Source organism: Phyllobates terribilis, unplaced genomic scaffold, assembly GCF_046119375.1.
Source record: "Phyllobates terribilis strain yellow unplaced genomic scaffold, ASM4611937v1 Scaffold_1__5_contigs__length_1240528914, whole genome shotgun sequence".
In the NCBI taxonomy this organism is placed as follows: Eukaryota; Metazoa; Chordata; class Amphibia; order Anura; family Dendrobatidae; genus Phyllobates; species Phyllobates terribilis.
This window is the reverse complement of record NW_027362761.1, coordinates 1,134,895,851-1,134,922,675: the sequence shown is the minus strand read 5'-3', so window position 1 is coordinate 1,134,922,675 and position 26,825 is coordinate 1,134,895,851. Positions and strand designations below refer to the sequence as shown.

The window sequence follows — 26,825 nt, the reverse complement described above, 5'->3', positions numbered from 1 at the left end:
TAGAAGGGAATGTGACTGCAGGATCAGACTAGCAGTGTTTATTTGTTGTCTGTTGGCATGGAGACGCATAATCTGCAGCTGTACTGTGAACTGCAGCATTTTGGTGCAGCATTTTCTGCTGCAAATACTTAAAGGGATTGTCCAGGACTTTAACATTGATGACCTATCCTTAGCATATCAATGTCTGATTGTGGGGGTGCAACACCTGACACCACAGATGGCGGCAGCTGCACAACTGAGCAGCTCCAGCCGCCGCCGACATGAGTTAGAGGAGCTGTGTAACCTCCCCGTTCTGCCCATTTTGGCAAAGCTCAATTATGAAACTGGCGTGAAAACGTCAAAAGTCCCAAAATTTTTGATCTCGAGCTGTGCAAAAATTTTGCAGCTTATCTAAGTGTTTTATGCCAGATTTCTGCCGAAAATACCTTGATGAATTGGGGTCATTGTCTCTAATGTAACATATCCTTTAAGCCTACCATGACATTGTGTTGGCATCCTAATATCATCAATGACCAATGCCCTCTAATGCCATGTGCCCCAATACTAAAGGCCTCCCAATGCAAGTATGATATAACAGTGTGCAGGGTCATCATCCATCATAACCCAGGTGACACCCAACAAACCCTATTGACTTATTATCGGATCCATCGAAGTTTCTATCACCTTAGGGTTCGCTCACACTGGCGTATAGCTCAGACGAATCAGATTGCACTCGGACCAATGTTATTCAATGAGGCAGTGCAGATCTGCGTATGTTTTCTCAGATGTATTCGACATGAGAAAAAAAAAAATCAATTGATTTCACTCCGAAATCAGACGGGAGAGCTTCCAGCCAATCCAACCTTTGCGTTGCGATCCCTTTCCGACTTGTATGGCTGTCCGACTCTTCCCTAATAGCTACGTAGCGTTAAAAGTAATTTTCAGCAGGTTTTTGCTATGTAATCTGAGAGCAGCATATTATAGCACAAGAGAGCCCAATTCCAGTGATGTGTCACTTGCTGGACTGCTTGGTGCTGTTTTGATAGAATCCCTGTTTTCTCTTCTGTGTATGTAGCAGTGCTGTGAATGCTGAGCTGTGTATAACCCCGCCTACATCCCTGATTGGCAGCTTCCAATGTACATTGTCAGAATGCTGCCAATCAGTGGTGGGGGTGGGGTTACACAGATTAGCCTGACTACACTGCATGTAAGATCTAGTCAGGCAGCGATAATCTCCTGCTGATAAAACACTGATTGCATTAAAACTACAGCACACAGCCTAATAAGTGACACATCCCTGGAATCAGGATCTCTTGCCCTATATTATGCTGATCTCAGGTTAAATAGCAAAAACATGCCTTAAAGCTGGCCATGCACATTAGTTAAACGATTGTTGGGCCAACAGCTATCTCTCCTGACTCTCCCATACACATGAATGCTCAGCCAAGCGTTTCTCTGTTCTCTACGAGTAGAGGGGCAGAACAAAAGGGATGGACAAATGAAATCTAACAGCCGGATCCTAAAATCCCCAGACATAATCTGACGGAGTACAGCCAGAATGCCCCCATACAAACTAGGCATGCAAATTAGAAGGTTCAAACGATTTTTATCTAGTCTTGGTGCCAAAAGTGTTGGAAACCCTTTGACCATTTAAAAAAAAAAATTCACTATAATAAATAATTTACTAAGAACCTACTAGACTTTTAGAGGCCAAAGAGACTACGAAATATGTCCGCCAGGCTCTGCGGCCATTTGCGCAAGAGATACGCCATCAAACTCCGCTTTTGTAGACGTCAGGACTAGAGATCTGGACAGAAAAGCAGCTTTTCACATTATCATCCACAGAAGTGAATCATTTTACAGCTTCACATGTTTTCCATCAAAGAAAAAAGTGCAACAGGAGCCAAGCTTAATATAAAGAGACAAGATTGTACTATATGATATATGCATGGCGTCCAACCAAAATTCCTGCCAAATCTTGGAAACCGTGGAGTAATCCCCCCAAAAAAACTCACATTACCACAATGTACACGTGAAACAGCCATCAGCGAATGATAGATTTTCCAAAATGCCTGATATCACGCAACACAAGGGATTTGGGGAAGCAGAAATTGAAATGTGCCTCTGCTGGGTTCTCAATCCCTATGAAATCAAATACCCTTTGTAGAGAGTATAGATGTCGACGTACAAAACACAAACTGAACTTGGTTTTCTAGGAATACACATTTAAAGGAGAAATATGACCATCAGAACCCCACCGATCCGCAGGATATGTGCGCTGCAGCTCATCCAGAGTAAATGAGTCACAACGGGATGCCCCACAGTATCTGGAAAAGGATTAAAGGGAATAGGTCAGCAGGTTTTTACAATGTAATCTGAGAGCAGCATAAAGTAGGGGCAGATACCCTGATTCCAGCGATGCGTCACTTGCTGGTCTGCATGCTGTACTTTTGATAGAATCACAGTTTTTTTTCTCTGCTGTAGATCTAGCAGTGCTCTGAATGCTGAGCCCTGTATAACCCCTCCCACACCACGGATTGGTAGCTTTCTGTGAACACTGTATATAGGCAGAAAGCTGTTAATTAGTGGTGGGGGCTGAATTACACAGAGCAGCAGAACTAGATTATACAAGGCAGCTTGTCCTGTAGTGATAATCTCTTGCTGATAAAACACAGATTTTATTGAAACAGCAACACACAGCCCAGTAAGTGACACATTCCTGGAATCAGACTCTCAGCCCCTACATCATGCTGCTCTCAGATTACATACCAAAAACCTGCTGAAAGATTCCCTTTAAGATATTAAGTTCCAAACTGGGATGCAGCTCCTTTATTCTGATGATCAGTTGGGGTTCTGGAGGTTGAAATCCCAATGATTATGCATTAATATCCTATACTATTCATGGGAAGGAAAAAAAAAACTGAAAGCTGAGCAGCTGCAGGAGCCATGGCTGTGGCTAACAGTATGCCTGCTATTAAACAGCATGAATATTTACTCCTCCCCACGCCCATAGTACCGGGCGTGGGAAGGAGTGAGTCTTCCGGCAGCTGACCTGAGCGTGTGAGGGCGCATGTCTGTGACGTCATGCGCTGCTCATGCACTGATGTCAGCTGCTGGCAGCAGAACAAGACACAGCACTGGACAGAGGTAAGGTGAGTAGAATCCTTTATTATTTTTATGTATGCTGCGCGAGGGGGCCATGAATACCAGGATGGGGGGTATCGTGAATACCAGGATGGGGATGGTGGGTAACATGAATACCAGGATGCGTATGGGGGGGTGCCATGAATACCAGGATGAGGATGGGGGGCTGCCATACATACCAGAATGGGGGCCATGTATACCAGGGTGGAGTGCCATGTATACCAGGATGGAGGGCCATGTATACCAGGATGGGGATGGGGGCATGTATAACAGGACTGGGGATATTAGTTCAGAATTGGAGGACATTACCCCTATAACAGTGTCAGCAGCAGACTTCCCCCCATAACAGTGCATCATGACCACATTTTTTCCTCCTCTAAAACCTAGGTGCATCTTATGGTCCAGTGCATCTTATAGTCTGAAAAATATGGTATGTAATCCTCAAAAGAATCTTTAATAATAGTGATATTCTGATATTTGTCATCCATATAAAATGTATCTACACATAAGATTTGTTCCAATCTTACCTTCCTGTCTTCTCTTGACTTTTTGGAACCACGTCCGCCACCAAAAATGTGGTGTACGTCAAACGCCTTCTTGGGCCAGTCATCTTTACGAGTACTAGGTGGTACAAAGCTCCCTTCAACTCTGTATCTGTCAGCTGGAATCTTACTCATGGGCGGAGGCAAGGTTCCACAATTGACACTCGACCAACCGTCGGTTGAGTCCGCATATGATTCTTGGTCACTGATATTCCCCTGTTGCCAGTCCTGAATTACGTGAACAGGCAGCCATTTCTTTTGACCCTCCAAAGCACTGAATCTTTTTTGGGCTGGCTGTTGTCCTCGGGGTGGTATAACCGGGACTTCAATGCGAGCAGATGGTCCTAAATGTTTCTTGAAGTTTTGAGGTTTATCTGCTATTGCTCCATGAGGTGCTACGAAGTGTCCATCTTCCTCATTGGAGTAACCGTTCCAGTGTAGAACAGATTGGTTCTGCACTCTTCCACTCGGATTTTCCCAAATAGCATGAGGAATATGTTTAGTTGGCGCACTGCCCAAGTCAACCACCAACACCCGGTTCGCTTTTTCTTCCTGATTAAAATTGCCGATGCCACTATCACTGTTACTGCTGGTACTGTTGTTCTGTTGGGCATCAGCATCATTGTCTAGGAAAGCTCGTGCTCTGACCCCTTCGATCATCTCACCCATGTCTCTGTATAAAACGGAGACAAATTGCAGAACGGGCAGAGAAGAGGGTGGGAACTCCAGACAACCATTAGTATCTGGGTCTGGAGTGCATTCAAATCCAAATCTCCTAGCAATACCTTGATGTATTTTATGGTGGAACAGTTCAGGGTCTACCATAAAGACGTGACAAGAGGTCCTCAAAACCCCTTCTTCGTTCTGTGCCAAGCTTTGGTCATCGCTACTTTGCATAGTTACGAGTCCGAAAAACCTTCTGTCATCAGGACAAACGGCAGTGAATGCCAACTTCTCTGCTGGATACACAGCTATGATGCCAGTCTTATCGTTACACAACTGAATGTTGTCATGCATTATTTTCATCAGCACTAGGGAGTGTATTTTTTGTTCTGCTCGGAGGCGTCTCATGCATCCTCGGATGGCCTGTAAGCTATCGTACTCGAGGTTAGAGCTCGTAGACGGGAGTTCTATGGAACCAAGGTAACCAACTATCATGCCAACGTTTAGGATGCTTGCATCCAACTCAAAGTCTTCGAGGTTCTGCAGACCGTTGGAAAATACAGAGTCACTGTTAATCATCTTAGATATTTCGTCTTTCGAAAGGAGGTCAAGATTGTGATTCGGCCTGTCCCTTCTCGTTTCATAACAGGATGCAGACATTGATCTTGATCTATGTTTTGCCATTTGATGGTCGGATTTCCCACCACCTACTGGGTTCTCAAAGATCATACTAAAGATTCTCCCCGACTGCATCTCTTGAACAACTCTTTCCGCTCGGTTTATGCCCAAAGTTTTTGAATCAGGCCTAGGTTTTAATGAAGTTTTGCCCTCATAGAAAGCAATTTCCTCATCGCTTGAGCATAAATCTATAGGACGGAACCCTTCGGCAATCACCATGTGAAGTACTCCAGAACATTTCCCAATAAGCTTGACAACGTCTTCATGAGATGCGTTCTTGACACTGATGTCGTTGACAGCACATATGTGATCTCCAGGTTTAAGGCCTACAAATTCAGCAGGACTTTCTTTAATGATGCTACCGATGACACAAGGCGATTGTCCTGAAAGGGTGAAGCCATAGCCCGTTCTTCCTCGAGCAACTTCAACACTCCTCAATCTATGGGGCAGATGCATTTTATTCCGGTTCTTGGTGGGATCACCGGGTCTATGCATTTCAATGATAGATGGGGTGAAGCAGTCTTCCTTAAAATATTAAGAGTTCCCCTGTATGTCAAAGACTCCTAGAAAACAAAAATACAAAACAAATTAAACATCTGTATTCCGTTGAATCGGCTTCAAGTCCTAAAAATGTCAAATCTATCCGGCACGAGAAAAACAAAAGAGGTTTCCAGAGATTGAAGAAATATGGCTGCTTTCTTCCAGAAACAATTCCCCTTGTCATTGGGTTTGTCCAGTCAGTGAAGTGAATGAGGCTGGGTTGGAATACTACAGACATCCTGAAGACGAGGGTGGCGCTGTTTATAGAAGAAAGCAGTCACGTTCTTTTGACCTTGGACAACAATTTTAACCAAAAGTCTGTAACAGGCAGGTAAAAGCATAAGAAATATAAACCATGCTGATGCATTAATAAGTGGACCATTTATCTTGTGCTATGAAGGTTCTCACAATAGAAATCACAAAATGTACTTTTCTCAAGATGATTATTAACTGGAAAGTAGAAAGAATACTTTATTGGGTAAAAGGGTTCAAATTTAATCAAAATATTTATAGGCTTTCCAAGGAAATACATGGCCTCAGGGGACTGATTAGTGATTCAGTAACCGGTTCGAGATGTTTCTAGTTCTCACTCTGATATTAAATGAGACATCTGGGGTTTTAGCATTGTTTACAATGATGGTGACATTGGGTCACCAAACTGTACCCTATAGAAAATATCCAAATGAACATCTCCTACCCCGAATCGTTTTACACCTAAGTAGATGATCTCCATTCATCATAGCCAATTTTATCTTACAGTGTCTTATGAGAACGCCTATAGATATCAATAGAAAACCACCCAAAAATGTGCCCCCTAGCCATTTTCTGGTCAACTAGACTCTGGGGGCCAATTCTGATATTTCATATACTTGCAGGTCTGAGAAGCGGAAATATGTAGAGTTGTAAAACATAGGGTCACACTAAAAGAGGGTCATGGAGACAGGTCTTACGTAGGGGGAACTGTTTGATGACAGATCATTTAAATGGAATCCGTCTGTAATCTGAAAGCAGCATGATGTAAGGGCAGAGAGCCTGATTCCAACAATGTGTCACTTACTGGGCTGTGTGTTACTGTTGCAATAAAATCAGCGCTTTATCAGCAGGAGATTATCACTACAGGACTAGCTGCCTCGTGCCTCTTGGTCTAACCACGCTGTCACCACTGATTAGCAGTTTTCTGTCAATCAGTGATGTGGGCGGGGTTATACAGGGCTCAGCATTCTGGGCTCTGCTAGATCTGCAGCAGAGAAATCTGTGATTGAATCAAGATGACAGAATGCAGATCAGTAAGTGACTCATCGCTTGAATCAGGGTCTCCGTCCCTACAGCATTCTGCTGTCAGATTACGTAGCAAAATCTGCTGACTCATTCCCTTTACAAGGGGATATACAGGGTTAGAAAGACATGACTGTTTTGTTCCTGCACTTCTCTGTTCCTGAGACACGGCTCCCTTTTGCCTGTATGTAAATCTGGTCTTTTTTAGTCAAGTGGGTGTGGTCATCAGCTCTTTCATATGGGAGTCTGATGCATATAAATAATGGATTTATATGCATGGGAGAGGGGGCCATATCTCAGGAACGGAGCGGCGTGGCAACAGAAGAAAAATAAAACCAAATTCAGGAAAACAACAGCCTTTACACCAGCTAAAAAATATATATATTTACGGTAAATAGCTTAACAATTGTGGAGATGCAATATTTCTCATTAGCCTGCCTTAGTTGAAGGGGTAGATACTCTTTAATAAAACTAAGCTAGCGGGTGACAATGCACCCAGTGAACACCCACCCTAGACTCCCCTAATCCAGCTCACCTAATCTAGACTCCCCTAATCCAGCTCACCTAATCTAGACTCACCTAATCCAGCTCACCTAACCTAGACTTACCTAATCTAGACTCACCTAATCCAGCTCACCTAATCTAGACTCACCTAATCCAGCTCACCTAATCTAGACTCACCTAATCTAGACTCACCTAATCCAGCTCACCTAATCTAGACTCACCTAATCCAGCTCACCTAATCTAGACTCACCTAATCCAGCTCACCTAATCTAGACTCACCTAATCTAGACTCACATAATCCATCTCACCTAATCTAGACTCACCTAATCTAGACTCCCCTAATCCAGCTCATGGTCTATGGTGCAATAATCGGAATCAAATAGTTTTATTGGTTACTATACTGGTCAGTACCATGCTTCCGTACCTATAGATTGCTGTATAGTTATATTAAGACGTAATAGATGCCCTAATATTCTGCGGACTCTGTGGCTTATTAAATCAGCAGAGAACAGGATTTGGCTGAGCAAGGTCAAGATTACAAAAGTAGATCTGAAAAGCGGTAATATCAAAGAAAAGAAGACGACTGGTGACAATTTTGCGTTCTCCGTATCACAGATGGTCGCAGTAACGGCTGAAGCTTCTTTCCAACATGAGGACATCATCAAACAACCATACTGACCCCTTTAGGTGTAACAGTGGAGCAAAATTGGGTCATCTGCAGTCAATTCTGAATATTCAGGTTCGGAGAAGGCTTAGACTACAATTATACACCAGGAATTGCTGCTGATATTAAGCAAGAACAAGTTGGGTTGGTTGACTGCTAGGGAAAGGACATGGGTAACAAAGAAAACGTTTAATATCTGACTGTAGATGAATGAGATGAGGTTAAAATAGAGTTGCACAGGATTTTTATTTTTTTTTGCAAAAATAGTGCCATAGCTGTTTTTAGGGTTGGGTCTGGTATTCCAGCTGAGCTCCATTTACTTCAATGGAGCGGAGTTACAATATCAGATACAGCCGCCAATGGTGTGATGCTGTTTCTGCAAGAAAATCCTGGACATCCCGCAAATTTCTAAATACTCTTTCAGTCGCCAACTATTTTTACCAACTTATAAACTTGCATGCTCAAACTGACTGAGCTTCTAGACACCCCTAACAGAGGCTCACCTCCCAAGACAAGAAAAAAAGTATTGGGCATATTAAAATCCTACGATCCTTCTTCCTCCTGTTGTCAATAGCAATCAAGAGGCCACCATTGTTAGGCCGCCAAAACATCAAATAATTGTCTTAAATTTAAAATTCACGACATAATGCACAATAAATATATGGTGGGTAATACAGCCAGTGAATTATGCCTATTTGTACCTATTCACGAACATGAATTTTTGCCTTTGGGACCATTTTGATCTTTAATAGATCAGTGAATTGGAATTTAATTTTGATTTTTCTTTTCAGTAGCCTCATGGTACCAAAAAAAAAAAGTTAATGACGTTCGCACTATTTTTGAGTGGGACCTCAATTTATTGTGATAACAGTTATAGATGTGATGATTTTGGCCCATCAATGTGACTCGCCCCCTGGGCCGTGGGGCACTCGGAGCCGGGCAATAGGGAGACGATGGGGGTAGTAGTGGCAACCCGGTCCGTGGCTCAGGGTGGTCAGACCAGTGGCAGTCCCTTTATAAGTTTTAAGTGATGTCCGACTACGCCACCCGTGGATTGCAGTCAGTGCTAACCGCCGCTGCAGTGCAGACCGCTGGGGCTGATATAAATGTGCAGCACTGAATAGTTCAACTCCCCACGGGCGGAGTATGGCCCCAGGGCAGAATATATGATGGATGATGGAGGGGATGATTCCGACCGCGATAGCCAGGAAACGGAGGCCTCTTAAACAGTTCAGGGTCTTTATTAGAACAGGTAATATGACCCAGAAACAGGCCCGGCTAGGAGGGGGCCTGGATGTCTGAGAGCAAGTGGGAAGCTGGCCCTGGTCAGGGTGAGGGTGTAGGCCTACCGTGCTCTCTGTGCTCCTTCTGGCTATTTCCCTCCTTGTAGGGTAACAGCCCACGTTCCCGAGCTCACCGTGTCCTCTCGCCCGTATGGCTTGCAACGTGGGTCCCTTTCTACTCCCGGCCTGGTACGGCTTTACTGGTCCCTTCTGCTGTGGCGGAGCCTCCGGGCTTCTTAGGCCAAGGAACATACAGTCCCCTGCGAACTGGTTATCTGCTGTAGGATGTGGAATCCTCACAGCCTCAGACACCAAAGTCTGGTAGAGTAGTCTCTTTGTCTGCCAGGACAGGCGCACTTCGCCTCTTGTCCCTGGCTCGTGGCTCTCCTACTGCCACACGTCCTCTTAGGCTGCAACACAATTGTCGTCCCAGCTCTGGGACACCTCTCTATCCAGAGACAGGTTGTCCAGTTCTCTCTAACCCTGCCCCCAGCTCCAGCTTTTATAGGGGCAGCCTGCTCCCCCTACTGGCCTGAGACAGGAGGTATTGCATGCTAATGTTCCTTGACTAGAGGACCTCCCCCTTGCTCTCAGACACAGCTTTATTATATTTGTGGCATCCAGGCCAGGGTGACACATTTGCACCATTAATGAGCACCGATTGTCTACATACTTCATTGGCGTCGTTTACCGGTCTGTTTACAGGGGATGACAAACAATAAGGGGGACAGAATGATCTCTCGTGTGATCGCTATGTCCCCATACATTTCAAGTTATCAACAGCACGGTCTTTCCGTGTCTCTCTTGGTCTGTTCTCTCACTCTGTTCCTCACTCCTTCCCGCTCCCCTCACCATGCTGGCGGACCGTCTTGTCCGAGCAAGATGGATTTGAGCTGTTTTTTCAGTGTGAATGATGAGATCAGGAAGAAGTGGCTCCTAAGTAAGAAAAAAAGATTACTCCGATAAGATATATTATGCTTCCAATATTCGCCTTTACTATTGATTTATGCAAAGTTTGCTTAAAGTCCAGTTCTCATTTAAAATTTACACCACAGATTATTTTTCTCGCAGTTTGTGTAAGAGGTTCAGAAAAATCTCATCCACTGTGCTGCTACTGGAATAGGCTGCGGATTTTCAACCCAGAAATTCTGGATAAAATATCCGCACAGAATAAAAATCTATGTGCATGACGCACGCCTTATATCGCATCAAATATAGTCTCTACTACAGGTTTGTAATATGAACCACGTGAGAAATACAATGCTGCCCGATGGATTCCATTCTCCAAAATCGTCATACATTCCTTGGCCTTTTTTTTTTGTTTTGGTTTTTTTTTAAATCGAAGCAGGAAGAAAACAAAAACGTAAGAAAAAAAACAGAAAGGAAATAGAAAATCTAAGATTCCGCCATGATAATGTACAAGTGTGAAATCTGATCTCGTGCAGAAGTACATGTGTGACGCTCGCAGCCCTACCCTGGGAAGATGAGGGGTTACTCGGAGCCGGGTCAGATGTTTGGTGGGGGTAGTAGCCGTGGCCTGGACCCGTTCCGTGCCCAGGGCCGTCACATTAAAAAGGGTGGTACGGGCTATCAGGGTTGAGTGGTTGCTATCGACTACGCCACCTGTGGTACCTGGTGAAGGCCACCAGCGCTGCTGCAGTCCTCTGAGGCGGGATGTTGTGGCAGCCGACGTTGATACTACTCCCCACAGGCGGAGCAGGGCCTCAGGGCAGAGAAGAGGATGGAGGGAGTTGTAGTGTAGGAGGTCTGGTGCTGCGCGGTGCGGTGCAGATATAAAGAGTCCGGAGGCCATAGGGGTAGACTTCCAGGGTTTCTTTACTCACGGTAGAGAGTGCAGCTGCAAGGCTTCTCCCTGCTCCTCACGGAGTTCTGCGGTCACCAGGAACGGGGGTCCGACAACCTCCGAGTAGTTCAAGTGCTTAATCAGGACCCCGCACCAGAGTGTTCCTAGACTTCAGACTGAGTCCTCTCCTGTCTGTGTGTGTGTAGAAAGGCCGGGTCTCCCTCTGGACTACGCTCAAAAAAAGGGTACGGGTGGCGACTCCGCTCCTTCTGTTACCCGGTGGGATCCTCTGGGCCTGCCGGGCTTCCCTGACTAGGACGTGGAGTAGCAAAGTCAGGTGTCGGGGGCCGGTACCCCTCTTGCAGCCGGAATCCCTCTGACTAGGCCAGAATAGCGAGGACAGGTGGCGTATACCGCTCCGTCTGCATCCCCCTGGGATCCTTGTGCGTTGGAGCTACACTCCTAAGCTCCAGGCCTTCTTGGGTATGGTCCTTGACCGGGTTGAGACATACGTTAACTCCAACCTGCCCCTCGACTCAAGGCCAGAGTACGAGGGCCGTGCCTCCATCCACTGCAGGTTCTCCCAGAAGCCACATTCAGGGATGAAGATCACAATCAAAAGACCATGAGCCGAAGATGGCTGTTTATTAAATATGGAATATTAAGTGTAAACTAAATGACCTTCCTCCACCCTCACCCGCTACATGGTTCCCCCTATCTCTTGGTTCCCCAGTCTCCCATTTTCCCAGTAGGGAGCAGCACATTTGTGCCTAATAGCCCCCTCTGGTGGGAGAAGTGTGGTGTTGGATGTGGAGGTGGTGTCCTGATCATTGCACCGTTCTTACCTCGAAGGAGGAACACCACACCCCATTAAAGAGGTGCAGCATCGCTGTGGCAGTTGAACCCTCAGGGGCGCCACATACAGGTACTTCTCACAGAATTAGAATATCATCAAAAATTTAATTTATTTCAGTTCTTCGATACAAAAAGTGAAACTCATATATTATATAGAGTCATTACAAACAGAGCGATCTATTTCAAGTGTTTATTTCTGTTAATGTTGATGATTATGACTTACAGCCAATGAAAACACAAAAGTCATTATCTCAGTTAATTAGAATAATTAACAAAAATCACTGGCAAAGGTTTTCTACGCGTTTAAAAAGGTCCCTTAGTCTGTTTCAGTAGGCTCCACAATCATGGGGAAGACTGCTGACTTGACAGATGTCCAGAAGGCAGTCATCGACACACTCCACAAGGAGGGTAAGCCACAAAAGGTCATTGCTAAAGAAGCTGGCTGTTCACAGAGTGCTGTATCCAAGCATATTAATGGAAAGTGGAGAGGAAGGAAAAAGTGTGGTACAAAAAGGTGCACAAGCAACTGTGATAACTGCAGCCTTGAAAGGATTGTTTAGAAAAGGCCATTAAAAAATTTGGAGATTCACAAGGAGTGGACTGCTGCTGGAGTCATTGCTTCAAGAGCCACCACACACAGACGTATCCAGGACATGGGCTACAAGTGTCACATTCCTTGTGTCAAGCCACTCATGACCAATAGACAACGCCAGAAGCGTCTTACCTGGGCCAAGGAGAAAAAGACCTGGACTGTTGCTCAGTGGTCCAAGGTGTTGTTTTCAGATGAAAGTAAATTTTGCATTTCATATAAAACACTTGAAATAGATCACTCTGTTTGTAATGAGTTTCACTTTTTGTATTGAAGAACTGAAATAAATTGAATTTTTGATGATATTCTAATTTTGTGAGAAGCACTTGTATATAAATAGGAAGGCATTTATTTTTTTTAGATATAATTATAATAAAAAAAAATCTAAATCAAACTACGGTATGAACTAAATCCAGGAATACAGGAGCCTGACATGTGCGCTGTACTCGCTGCCGCCCGCACTCACCCGCCGTATCATCATTTTCCCTGTTCAAGTCTTTGAAATAAGACTCAGAGTGAATTATTAATGAAGCCGACACAGGATCGTCTTTCACCTGCTATAGGCACGTGACCTGAACAGGTAAAAGGGCGAAATAACTGACAGGCAGCGGCGCTCAAATAAAGGCGCCAACACTGTCCAAAGAGCAGCACAGAGGAGCCTGTCAGGAGTCCTGGAGATTAGAAAGAATCTGTAAAACTGTGTGTTTGTATAATATATATATATATATATATATATATATATATATATATATATATATATATATATCTGTTGAATTGAATAAATAGTGAAATAAAATCAAAACAGATCTTACAATCTACAAGAAAATTCTGTCCTGGGGCCATTGGTAATGGAGGCTACTGTGTCTGATCCACCTCAGGAAGCTTCATCCTTGTTAGTCACTTTCTCAGAGACATTTGCCCTATATATATGAGCTGCTGTAATCTCCAGACAGATGAGACCAGATTAGGACGCTGAAGGACTGTGGCACAGGAGGAGAATATAACTGGATGCAACCCCTGATATAATGTAGAGACTCCTAATACTCACTGAGCCAGTGGTCACTATAATGCTATGTGCACAGTTATTGTAGCAGAAACTGAGCAGAACACACTCCAAATTCTCCTAAAAAATGCAAAATTCTCCTAAGACTATATTCACATGTTGCTGACTTGCCCCCAGGGGCCGGTGGCTGATCGCCGGGGTTATCACGGTGGCTGGCCCAGGGCGGTCAGTGCTGAAAGGGGTATAGATTATTAGTAAAAAGTTCGGAGAATTCGTGACGCCACCTGTGGTGTGTGGTGAAGGTCACCAGCGCTGCAGCAGTCCTCTGAGGCAGGTGACAAGGCAGCTAAAGATGGTACAGCTCCCCACAGGCGGAGCGGGCCTCAGGGCAGTGTAAATAGATGTTTGGTGCGCTGGGCGTTGTACTGCGGTGAGGAATAATGGCGCCGGTGAAGAAACAGACAGAGGCTGTTCGATGCAGTCGTCCAAGGTTTTACTTACAGTTCTTAGGCAATTCACAAGTGCACTTTACAGGTGAAGGCCTCCCTGGTCGCGCTGCGTTCACCGGGCAGGGGTTCAGTCTTTCTTCAAGCAGCTTAGGAATGCCTGGCGGAACCCCACTTTCATATGTACCTAATTTGACCTTCTTCACACTTGGTCCTTCTCACCGCTGCCCTACGCTGCCCACTCTCAATCCCGCTCGGGTATGCTGAAGTCCTTCCTGTATGTCGGATCCGGGACCAACTTGACCCCCTGGGGATTAGAATGAAGCAACCGATCCCTCCTGACACCTGGCAGGAGCGTGGCGTACGGGTGCCGTCCTGCACGCGCCGTACCCCCTGGAATCCTTTTTGTAGAATGGAGCCTACTCCCTGCTCCCCTCCGGGGCCTCTATCCTGGGCCCTAACTTGTGGAGCAGAGCTCCTACAGAGGCTCTGCTTCTCTCACTTTCCTCCTCAGACTGATTTGAACTCCAAATATGGCTTCTTATTATATACCTACTGTATAAGTGCTTCCTGTATCTGCTTCCTCCACCCACACCCACTATTGGTTCCCCCAACCTTTGGGTTCCCCCCTACTCCAGCCAGGGTCAGGGCTCAGCAGAAACTACATTGCGTCTTGCCCCTCCTGCTGGCCTGGAGCAGCGTGATGTTGGATATGGGTGTTTGGGGTTCCGTGCAGCACTCCCACCTTACCTGAGTGAAGGGAGGCACCACACCTCTAAGTGAGGTGCAGTACCTCTGTGGCGACTGAACCCTCAGGGGCGCCACATTGCGTTTTTGATGCGTTTTTTTCCGCAAGCAAAACAAGCTCTCTTGGCAGTAAAGAAGAAAGGTCAAAAAGCAGGTTTTGCCACTTTTTTTTTACTGCAGTTTTGTCAGTGTTCATTTGTCTCTTGTGCATGCTGATAAAGTTTAGTGCAGAAAAACCAACCCAATTCAACTTCCTCAGGTTTTGGCACCAAAAACACAGCAAAACCTGATACCTGCGTTTTTGCACTTACCCATTGGTTTCTATGGGTGAAAAATGCTGAAAAAAAAAGCTGAAAGAAGTGACACGCTGCATTTTGGAAAAACGCAGCTCTTTGACAAAAACAGGCATGAAAAAAATTCCAATGTGTGTGCTCGAGATTTCTGAAATCTCATAGACTTTGCTGGTACTGTAAAACGCAGCTGAAAATTTGCTTAAAAAAAAGCTGCAAAAACACAAGGTGGGAACATAGCCTAAAACGTTGAGCACTCACCTCAGTTTCTGCTCCGCAAACTTAGCAAAAAGTCTCTGGCCCGATTTATCAAAGTATTTATGCCAGAAATCTGGCATAAAACAGTGAGATGTCGCAAAATTTTTGTGCAAAAATAAGTTTTAAAACTCCAGCACAGCCCTCTCATCAAGATCCAGGATTTCAGGAATCGGGCCTCTGAATGCACATAGCTTAAGGCTATGTGCACACTTCGTCTTTGTTCCGCAGGCAGAGCTGCCATATTTTTTGTAGGCGATGCTGCTTTATGAAAACGCCAGCAACGAAGTGTTTCCGCTGGCGGCCTTGCCATCATTTTTTAATCCAGGGAACTAGTCGTCTGATTGCCGTATGTGGAGCCAGGAAGGAATTTTTCCCCTAATATGGGGCAATTAGCATCTGCCTCATGGGGTTTTTACCTTCTTCTGGATCAACATGTTAGGTTATAGGTTGAATGTGATGGACAAATGCTTACCTTCAACCTTAAAAACTAAAGTGGCTTCATGGTTTCCCAACACTGAAGATGTTAAAAAGAACTAGCAAAAGACAGATTTTGGAGGATTTTGAAGAGTTTCAGCTCCAAAAACTCCGCAAAAAGAACACACCCTAAAGAGGTTTTGCAAGATGCAAAGGATTTTTTGGTTAGAAGGGGTATGTATTAACCAAGAAATGTAGTGGTGGAAGCCCATGATGAGTTCCCCTAAGACAAAGTTGGAGGACCATTGGAACTTTACGTGCTGCCATTTTTCTTCAAATATTATAACTGTATAGTTCTACCATTTTCTATCATACTAAGTATTTCAAGATTTGTGTTTGCTGTCAGTGAATAAAGAACGCCCTGTTTACTCTGGAAGACATGGAGCCTGCACATACTGTAGCAAGTCCTGTTTACACTGGAAGACATGGAGCCTGCACATACTGTAGCAAGTCCTGTTATCATCTGAGAAGTGAACACATTTGTATCCAACAGCCTGGACTCCAGACTGATACATTGTAGCAAACAACCATTATTGTGCAGCTCCTGCTGATGTGCTCAGTAGGCAGAGTATAGTCTACTAAACTGGAGAGCACAGGGGCCCCAGGGGCCAATGCATGGCTAGATGGCAGGGGTCATTCCATAGCACAAGCATTACAGCATGCACTTATCTGACACCAAAAAAAGCCAAAAACAAATATATAATTCACTGCAAACAAGCCCAACCAGTTCCCGGGCATTGTGACCTGCAGCTTCTGGTCAGGATATGGATAATTGAGGTGACAATGTACATTCCTCGGCGTTAATTATACACAACACTAATACTTTGCTGGACTCATGTGAAAGCAGTGCAGAGGATGCAGCAAAGTCGTGACAATGTGTCAGTAGTCTCTCCACACTCTGCAATGTTTGTTCCTCCTCGACTGTAATACACAATCAGCGGCAACTCGTCCCCAAATGCCTCCTGTTCTCACCTTGTCTCTCAGCAACCAACAGTTGTGAGCAAGAACGGCTTTATAGGCCAAGTCTCGACTTCTTTCCCATAGAGGAGAAAACAGTAAGGCTAAGTTCAAATAATTTTTTCTTTACGTGCCTTTTTGAAACCGGTTCTCTTCAAAATCCACATCAAAGAGTATTGAAAGCGTTTTGTAGCGATGAGCGGACCCCTGGAAGTTCGGATTCGTGGTGTTCGACCAAACTTTAGTCCAAAGTTCAGTTTGGGTACCAGAATTCTACCTGAGTTTGAACCTAAACCCCAAAGAAATGGGGACCCGAACTTTGGAGCTGGAAAACCTCTCTCTTCCAGGAGAAGTCAATGTTCGGAGTTCAGAACAAACCCTGAAGTTTACAGTTCGGATTTGCTCATCTCTAAGCAATTGCGACTTTATAAAACAATCGTTAAATATTTGCGTAAATGTTCTCCAGTTTGTTTCCTGGAGTGATTATATTAACACTTCACATTTTGAAACATTTTAGCAGAACATATAACTTTAGGAGCCAAAAATTGCAAAGAAAATTAAAGACAAAAATAAAGAACATTTTCCATTTTGTGCAAAATTCACCCCCTATATGTGACATTTTGAAAAATTTGGTTCAAAAACCATTAACGACTACAAAAGACAAAGAAAAAAAAAGCGATGAATCGGGTCTCGAGTAGGGATGAGCGAACCCGAACTGTAAAGTTCGGGGTTCATACCGGAGCTGAACTCCAAACACGGACTTCTCCTAGAAGTCTGTTTTACAGTTTGGGAGTCTGGGAAGTGGTGAGAGAGAGATTTTCCAGCTCCAAAGTTTGAGTCCCCATTGATTTCTACGGGGTTCGGGTTCAGGTTCAAGTTCGGACTTTGGACTAAATTTTGGTAAAACCAGACGAACCCGAAAATCCACTGGTCTGCTCATCCCTACTCCTGAGTTTTTTGGCACGTTTTTTTTTTGTTTTTTTTTACACATTTTTTTCTGCTCCAATTGATCAAAGGAGTTCCCGACTTTTCGAAAAGTAGACCCTTAACTGATCAGAGTAGTAAAAAAATAAATAAAGATAGTGCTCGCCCTCCCTTGGTCGAGTGCCGGCTTCCCGCTAGGGTAAGTACCATCTCTTCACTGCTATCTGATTGGTTAGGGATCACTTTTCTAAAAGTGGAAAACCCCTTGATTAAGGATATGTTCACACAGTTTTTGACGTGAATTGTAAAGCGAATCCATTTTAAAATCCACAACAAAAACTGCTTCAAATACTCTCTGAGGTGGACTTTGAAGTGGATCTGCTTCACAAGCTGTGTAAAAAAAAAAAACCTTCTGTGTGAACGCAGCCTCAGACATGAAATTTTCAGTGTTTTTTTATTCACACAGAAACATTTCCAGCAATAACATGATGATTATTTGTCCACATGGATAAAAAAAGCATGTGGAAAAAAAAACAGCATGTATACTATGGGAGGTTTTCCCACGGAAATCAATAGGAAGATTATCCAAAGAATATTTGAAGCATTTTTTTTTTCTCCAAGTGGATTTCAAAGCAGAATCCGCTCCAAAATCCACACAAAAAAACCTCCATGTGAATATTCGCCAAGGATATGTTCACATGGGCAGATTTCTATCACTGTCCTCTACATGTGATCTGATTGTTTTTGGATATTTACAAGCCCTATTCAGATGTGTTGGACAGAAATTTCCATGACAAACTTGCAGTGTGTGAAGGCATACACTTAAAGGGGTTGTCCAGGCTTATGAAACTGATCACCTATCCATTTATTCTGCCCCCCTCAGCACATGATAAGATGCCATACAAGGGGGCCACAAGAAAAGATGCCAGACAAGGGGGCCAAAAGAAAAGATGCCATACAAGGGGGCCAAAAGAAAAGATGCCATACAAGGGGGCCAAAAGAAAAACCTGTCTGTGTTGCCCATAGCAACCAATCACAGTGCAGCTTTCATTTTATCACAGCTGTTTGAGAAATGAAAGATCCGATCTGGTTGGTTGCTACTAGCAACAAATAGTCCATAGTACAGATCAGAGTGGGACTGCATGGGTTGATATATAGGAAACTCAGTACACCTCTACTGGGAAGGTGCGGGGCACAGAAAGGTAGAAAAAAAAGAAGAAAAAGAAATGAAAGAAGGAAGGAATGAATGAATGAAGACATAGAGAGATAGACAATAGAGAGACCAAGAAATAAAGCAGCACAAAAGTATATGAGACATGATATTTTTGTAAATATTTTTTGAAGTGATATTTTTTTAAATGATGGATGGATGGATGGATGGATGGATGGATGGATGGATGGATGGATGGATGGATTGAGAGATGGATGGAGACATGGATGGAAGGATGGATGGGTGGGTGGGTGCTTAGATGGATGGATGAATGGAGAGATGGATGGATGGATAGATAGATGGAGCGATGGATGGTTGGGTAAATGGATGGATAGATAGATGGAGAGATGGATGGATGGATGGATGGATGGATGGATGGATGGACGAATGGATGGATGGATATTACACAAGCACGACTATATGATCCACACTTGACTTTTGGAAATATATTTCTGGAGTGCTGTCTATTTTTTATTTTAGATAGGTAGATAAATGAGATACATGGATTAATTACATAAATAGATTAATTAAATAATGAAATACATTTATATATTGGATGGATGAGAGATAAATTAGATCCATAGATTAATTAGACAGAGAGATAAATAATAAATGATCTCATTAATCTGTCTAATCTCTCATTAATCTTTGTATCTAATTAATCTAATATATAAATCTCATTATTCTAATTAATCTATGTATCTCATTAATCTATCAGCACTGCAGAGAAGACTTCCGAGAATCTTGTGTGGATGATAGACTTGTGCTGCTGTGATTCCTGGTCTATCTAAATAGATATGAGACGGATAGATACTGTATCTCTCTAATTAATCTAATTTATGCAATTAATTGTTCACCCATTTATCTATCTCTCTGGGGCCGGATATATCATTGGTGGAACCTGTGCAGCCACACAGGGGCCCAAGAGGTAATGGGGCCACTACTACCTCCAAAGCCGAAAGTGGCTTCTGTCACTTATACATCGGCCCGCAGAGGGCCCATATACTGCTCTGGCACAGGGGCCCCTTCTGTGCCCGCCCCTGCTGCACCTATCACTACCACGGTCACTTGGTGGCACAGGGGATACTTCAGTAGTTTGGGAATGGTGGGTGAGCAGGATGACAGGAGCTATTCTGTCGCAGCCTCAGGTATATCTCCCGGGGCGCTGCCATCTGTCCGGGGGATGCAATTAGGCAGCAGGTGGACTCTGTATGAACCGCGGCCCCCTGACGTACGTGCTGTCCCCTTACAGCGGATATGAATACACGAGCGCTCAGTGCTGCTCCGTAATCCAGGACTTGTAGTCAGTGGATTCTCTGTATCTAGAGTGTTAGCTCCTGGGACAAGGCTTTTTCTTATCCACGTGTTAATAAAGTCATAACTGCATACAAGTGAATTAAATATCACCTATAATACTGGAGTTTGTAAGCTGTTGGGGAACTAGAACTCCCAGAATATCCTTACAGCCTGGAGAGTTGCACCTTCACAATAGTTGGGAGCTGGAGAAGTTAAAGAAAAAGAAGAGTTGGACTTTCAGCGCTGCATACGGGGAGTTGTAGTTTCCCCACAGCTGGAGGGCCAAAAAAAGAGCATCATGGGAATTTTATAATCACAATAGGAGTCTGCTGGGAGTTGTAGTTTTTCAATGGCTGCATAACCTCCAAGCATTTTCAGAAGAGCTGCAGGTCAAAAATAAATAAATGAACATTATGGGAGTTGTAGTTCCACAGCAGCTGGGGAGCCACTGACTATTGTAACAAAGCTTGGGAGTTCAGGAGCAGAGATCTCCACACTCCACTGTCTTTTCCCTATTTGTTCCCTTTTCCCATATTTTACCTGTATCCCCTCCTATATAACATTTGAACATTTTTAATAAAAACATTTTGAACAAGGAGGAGAAAGATCACACTATGGGGGTCCCTGAATAGATAGAAGCAGTCCCCTAAGACCATACACTTAGGAGATCAGGTGAACAGTGATGACATGATGGTGTCCCAGGATAGAGGGGAGCAGCCCCCCAGGACCATGCACTTAGGAGATCAGGAGGAGCGGGATCACATGATGGGGGTCCCTGGATAGAGGGGAGCAGTCCCCCAGGACCATGCACTTAGGAGATCAGGAGGAGAGGGATCACATGATGGGGGTCCCTGGATAGAGGGGAGCAGCCCCCCAGGACCATGCACTTAGATCAGGAGATGAGTGATCACATGATGGGGGTCCCTGGATAGAGGGGAGCAGCCCCCCAGGACCATGCACTTAGATCAGGAGATGAGTGATCACATGATGGGGGTCCCTGGATAGAGGGGAGCAGCCCCCCAGGACCATGCACTTAGATCAGGAGATGAGTGATCACATGATGGGGGTCCCTGGATAGAGGGGAGCAGCCCCCCAGGACCATGCACTTAGATCAGGAGATGAGTGATGACATGATGGGGGTCCCTGGACAGAGGGGAGCAGCCCCCCAGGACCATCCACTTAGATCAGGAGGAGAGGGATCATGGTCCCTGGATAGAGGGGAGCAGCCCCCCAGGACCATGCACTTAGATCAGGAAGAGCGAGATCACATGATGGGGGTCCCTGGATAGAGGGGAGCAGCCCCAATACTATGCCCTTACAGTTGGAGCAGCACTCAGTGCAGCACAGAGGTGGGCCAGGCCTTATGACATGCTGGGGGGGGGCTCAGCACGCACAATAGATCCTGTCAGTGCCCCCCATCACCCCACATCCCCAGGTCAGATGCATACATTACCGGTGGTGGCTGCCGCTCAGCTCCCCGGCCTCCCGCCTGCGCCCTGCACCGGATCTGCCATTTCAAAACTTCTCTCCCTCCTCCTAACGCAGAAGTTTTCTTCTCCCAGCAGCTGACAATAGCCGCAGCCGCCTCCGGTCCTCCTCCTCCGGCCCCGGCTGCAGCCTATCCCCTCCCCGCAGCGCCCCCTCCTCCTGTGTCCTAGGAGATGCTTGTGTTGATACGAATGCAGGGAGCTGATTGGTCCGGGCTGTTTACCGGTGGAGTGGCACTCAGTGCAGCGCGGTGCTATCTATCTGCCTCCCATTGTACCTGCTCCGGTAAAACGCGGCAAGAACCGCATGCGATTTATTTACCAGCTCTGTCCCCAGACTTGTCCGTGCCTTGTTATTAGTACATCATATTTTAAATATCTATTTCCTTATATTCTTACTTTTTTTTTTCGTTTAATTTTTTATTATTTTTATTTTTTCCACTTCTTGTTTTTTAACCCCTTAACGCCATTAGCATTTTTTTTTCAATTCCTGCTTTTTTTAAAGCACTTTCTTTCTGTAGCCACATTGGGCTTGTTTGTTTGGGTTTTTTTTTGTTTTTTTAGAATGAGCTGCATTTCTAGTCTGGGTTCACATGTTGCGTTTTTTGATGCAGATTTTTCTACAGCAAATCTCTACTTTTTCTAATGTAGAATCCGCTCATTACATTTATTTTTATTTTTTTAACATTTTTGCTTTTTTTTTTTCCTACTATTATTTATTTATTGTAATTGTTTCAGTCCTTGTTTCTTAACCCTTTATGGCCATCAGCATTTTTTTTTTAATTCCTGCGTTTTGAATCCTTTTTATTTTTATTTTTTTTGCTCAACCCATATGGGACTTTTTCTTTGTTTATTGGTTGTTTTTTTTTTCAGAATGAGCTGTATTTCTAGGCTGGGTTCAAACATCGCATTTTTTTTTTTGTTGCAGATTTTTCCATATCAAATCTCTAGTTTTTATGAAGCAGAATCTGCGCTTGTTACATGAGGATTTTGCTGGATTTATTTATTTTTTTTCCTGCAGATTTGGTGCAGATTTCTCTACAATCCAGGGCTGATTCTGCACAAAGAAAGAGTTTAAAAACTGCAACAAAAAAACAATGTCTACTCAAATTCCACACATTAAAAAAAAACAAAAAACGAGCATGTGGATAAAATTAAAGGGGTTGTCCGGTGAAAACAAGTTATTGCCTATCGGCAGAATAGGCGGAAACTTAATGACCAGTGGGGGTCCGTCCGCCGGGATCTGCACCCATCAGCAGAACGAGGCATCATTATAAAATGGAGCGGCAGGTCGGATGCACAACCGTTGCTCCATTCTTTATGGGGCTGCTGGAAAATGCCGGGTGCTGCCCCCTTGGGAATGATTGCTGGTACTGCACAATGCTGCGGATTTTATGTGAAGAAGATCCGCACCAAATGTGACATGTGAACCCAGCCTTAAGGCTGTGTTCCCACAATGAGTTTTTGCTAAGTTTTTGATGCTGCTTATTTTACACAATAAAAATGCTTGTAAAAAACACTCAAAAGCGTAATAAAAACACGAGAGTGACATAATTTACATAAAACTCACCAAATTCTCATCCTGGTAGTTCCCTTTCAATTACAATTTTCCACCCGGCTGCAGTTTGCTATTAAAAGAAAAGTTCCATACTCACCTTTCCCAGGTCCACCATTTAGCCTCCACCACTGTTCCCTGTGTCCAGCATTGTTTCTGGAGTTGATGACACACTGACAGCGCGGCAGCCAATCAGTGAGCTCTGAACACAGCATTCCGTCTAAACTGGAGCCACGGACCTCACTGATTGGCTGTCGTACTGTAAAGATAACGTCAGCGCTGTAGCCAGTGTCAGACAAAGGGAACTGCGGCGGAGGCTCGACTGTGGACCTGGGAAAAGTGAGTTCAGCACGGTTTGGCTTATTATAGCGAACAGCTGCCGGGGGGAGAAATTTAATTGAAAGGGAACGATCCACAATTTTCCGGCACATGTTTGTTTATATTGGAAAAAAAACTAAAAAAAACTGTGATTTACTCACCTTTTCTGGTTCCAGCTCTGAGTCTCCTTCGCTTCGCCAGTTGTATTTTATTGTCTGCAACGATGACATCACGTCGACAGAGCTGCAGTCAGTTGGTGTGCTTAGCGGCTCGATCCTTCTAATAGGGTGGTGTTGCTGAGCTCACTGATTGGCTGCAGTGCTGTCAATATGAAGATATAGGGAACAGAGGCAGAGAATTAGTATTGGACCTGGCGTTTAGATGAGCAAGGTAAGGTGTATTGATGTCCCACCAGGGAACCCGACCATGAGACCGCCTGATCGCTGGTATAGGGTACAGCAATACTCTGGATCCCACCTCAGCGGGGTGCAAAAGAGCTAAGCTTGTATCACTAGAGCGCTGTTCATATAAGGTGCAGGGAAGGGGTTAATTTTTTACCTTATTTTTTTCCCATTTCTAAGTTATTTTAGAATTCTCTTTACGCTTAGATTCTCTTTACATTGTGTCTTTTTATTTTTTGTTTTGCTTCTATATAAATCATTTCTACCTATAGATGTTGCAGCACGCAGACCAATTGTAAGACTTTTTCTCCATTTTCCTAATTTTTAGGCTGCGGTCCTGACTGACGTTTGTCTCTATGTTATTTTAATGATTCATTTTTAGAGAAAAATGTGAAGAATTTCCATCTTCTCCCTGTGTTTTAGTTATGACAGTCATTTGCAGATCTGGCCTTATACTATATACTTCCCGCTGCTGCATCTTCTTTTGCCAAAATTTCCCTCCACCATATGGGGGAATTATGTGGGTTGTACAACCCCTTGGCAAAAATTATAGAATCACCTGGCTCGGAGGATGTTCATTCAGTTGTTTAATGTTGTTGAAAAAAAGCAGATCACAGACATGGCACAAAACTAAAGTCATTTCAAATGGCAACTTTAGGGCTTTAAGAAACACTAAAAGAAATCAAGATTAAAAATGTGGTACTCAGTATGGGTAATTTTTTTCAGACCAAGCAGAGGGAAAAAATTATGGAATCACTCAATTCTGGGGAAAAAAATCTGGAATCATGAAAAACAAACACACAAAAGAACACACCAATACATCAATAGTATTTTGTTGCACCACCTCTGGCTTTAATAACAGCTTGCAGTCTCTGAGGCATGGACTTAATGAATGACAAACAGTACTCTTCATCAATCTGGCTCCAACTTTCTCTATTGCTGTTGCCAGATCAGCTTTGCAGGTTGGAGCCTTGTCATGGACAAATTGAATTTAATTGGATTGAGATCCGGACTATTTGCAGGCCATGACATTGACCTTATGTGTCTTCTTTCAAGGAATGTTTCACAGTTTTTGCTCTATGGCAGGATGCATTATCATCTTGAAAGATGATGTCATCATCCCCAAACATCCTTTCAATTGATGGGATAAGAAAACTGTCCAAAATATCAATGTAAACTTGGGCATTTATTGAAGATGTAATGACAGCCATCTCCCCAGTGCCTTTACCTGACATGCAGCCCCATATCATCAATGACTGTGGAAATTTGCATGTTGTCTTCATGCAGTCATCTTTATAAATCTCATTGGAACGGTACCAACAAAAGTTCCAGCATCATCACCTTGCCCAATGCAGATTCGCGATTCATCACTGAATATGACTTTCATCCAGTCATCCACAGTCCACGATTGCTTTTCCTTAGCCCATTGTAACCTTGTTTTTTTCTGTTTAGGTATTAATGATGGCTTTTGTTTAGCTTTTCTGTATGTAAATCCCATTTCCTTTAGGCGGTTTCTTACAGTTCGGTCACAGACATTGACTCAAGTTTCCTCCCATTCGTTCCTCATTTGTTTTGTTGTGCATTTCCTGTTTTGGAGACATATTGCTTTAAGTTTCCGGTCTTGACGCTTTGATGTCTTCCTTGGTCTACCAGTATGTTTGCCTTTAACAACCTTCCCATATTGTTTGTATTTGGTCCAGATTTTAGGCACAGCTGACTATGAACAACCAACATCTTTTGCAACATTGCGTGATGATTTACCTTCTTTTAAGAGTTTGATAATCCTCTCCTTTGTTTCAATTGACATCTCTCGTGTTGGAGCCATGATTCATGTCAGTCCACTTGGTGCAACAGCTCTCCAAGGTGTGATCACTCCTTTTTAGATGCAGACTAACGAGCAGATCTAATTTGATGCAGGTGTTAGTTTTGGAAATGAAAATTTACAGGGTGATTCCAAAATTTTTTCCTCAGAATTTGAGTGATTACATAATTTTTTCCCTCTGCTTGGTCTGAAAAAAATTACCCTTACTGAGTACCACATTTTTAATCTTGATTTCTTTAGGTGTTTCTTAAAGCCCTAAAGTTGCCATTTGAAATGACTTTAGTTTTGTGCCATGTCTGTGATCTGCTTTTTTTCAACAACATTAAACAACTGAATGAACATCCTCCGAGCCCGGTGATTCCATAATTTTTGCCAGGGGTTGTATATGGCAGTATTAATTTGGCACTATGGGCCAAATTCATTATTGCATTTGCACCTTTCCTTGTCTAGTTTTTGGTGTTTTTCACATGTTTTTTTTGTGCCTACGTCTTTTACTTTCCATGTTATTTTACCTCTTGGTACGTCATATGCCGTCTCTCTGACTTTGATCTTTTCCGGCAGATGATGGCTGGGCTCACTGAGTGACAGGACATCGCTCCTAAACTGCAGCTCCAGAGCCGCTCATTCTCCCCGGCTCCTCTATAGCAGCGGTTGCATGGATTACAGCAGGGGACACCTAGGAGAGGTGAGTACATGGATTTTATTATTTTATTCTTATTTTTACAGGTGGGGACACTGCGGGAGCAGACTACCACTACCCTCATCACTGTCCCTGCTTGTGCTGATCGCAGCTCCGGCAGGGAACCATGTTGAGGGCAGTGTTCAGCACCCGACACTTGGGAACAGCGCTAACTGTAGCACTGATTCCCAGGCGCCGTCATTGTGATCCTGATGCGGCGCACGGTCGCCACACGTGTGACACACTTGGACACACGGATACATGGGACACGGATATCTCCGGTACCGGTTTTTCCGGTACAGGAGATATGCGGACTTATGAAACCGACCTTGCTGTGGCATTGCAGAAGCAATCAATCGCAGCTTTGACTAAAGGGACTAACAAGTACAGTGAAAAGTTAAAAAAAAAATGTTTTAAAAAATATGAAAAAAATAAATA

At 44.0% G+C, this 26,825-nt stretch overlaps 1 protein-coding gene across 2 annotated transcripts in view; it reads right to left on the bottom strand.

Annotated features, from left to right (window-relative positions):
• The window catches only part of RGS12 (regulator of G protein signaling 12), a 169,659-nt gene extending 147,887 nt beyond the window's left edge, over positions 1–21,772 (bottom strand). Inside the window, exons 1-2 of one of the 2 annotated variants that reach the window (XM_073647582.1) lie at positions 21,574–21,772; positions 3,651–5,569 (exon numbers count right to left, since the gene is read on the bottom strand). In XM_073647582.1, the coding sequence (XP_073503683.1) occupies positions 3,651–5,501 (1,851 nt within the window). In that variant the 5' untranslated portion in view covers positions 5,502–5,569; positions 21,574–21,772. The remainder of the gene's footprint in view (positions 1–3,650; positions 5,570–21,573) is intronic. The other variant, XM_073647576.1, reaches the window with a different exon arrangement.
• Between the last annotated feature and the right edge of the window lie 5,053 nt (positions 21,773–26,825).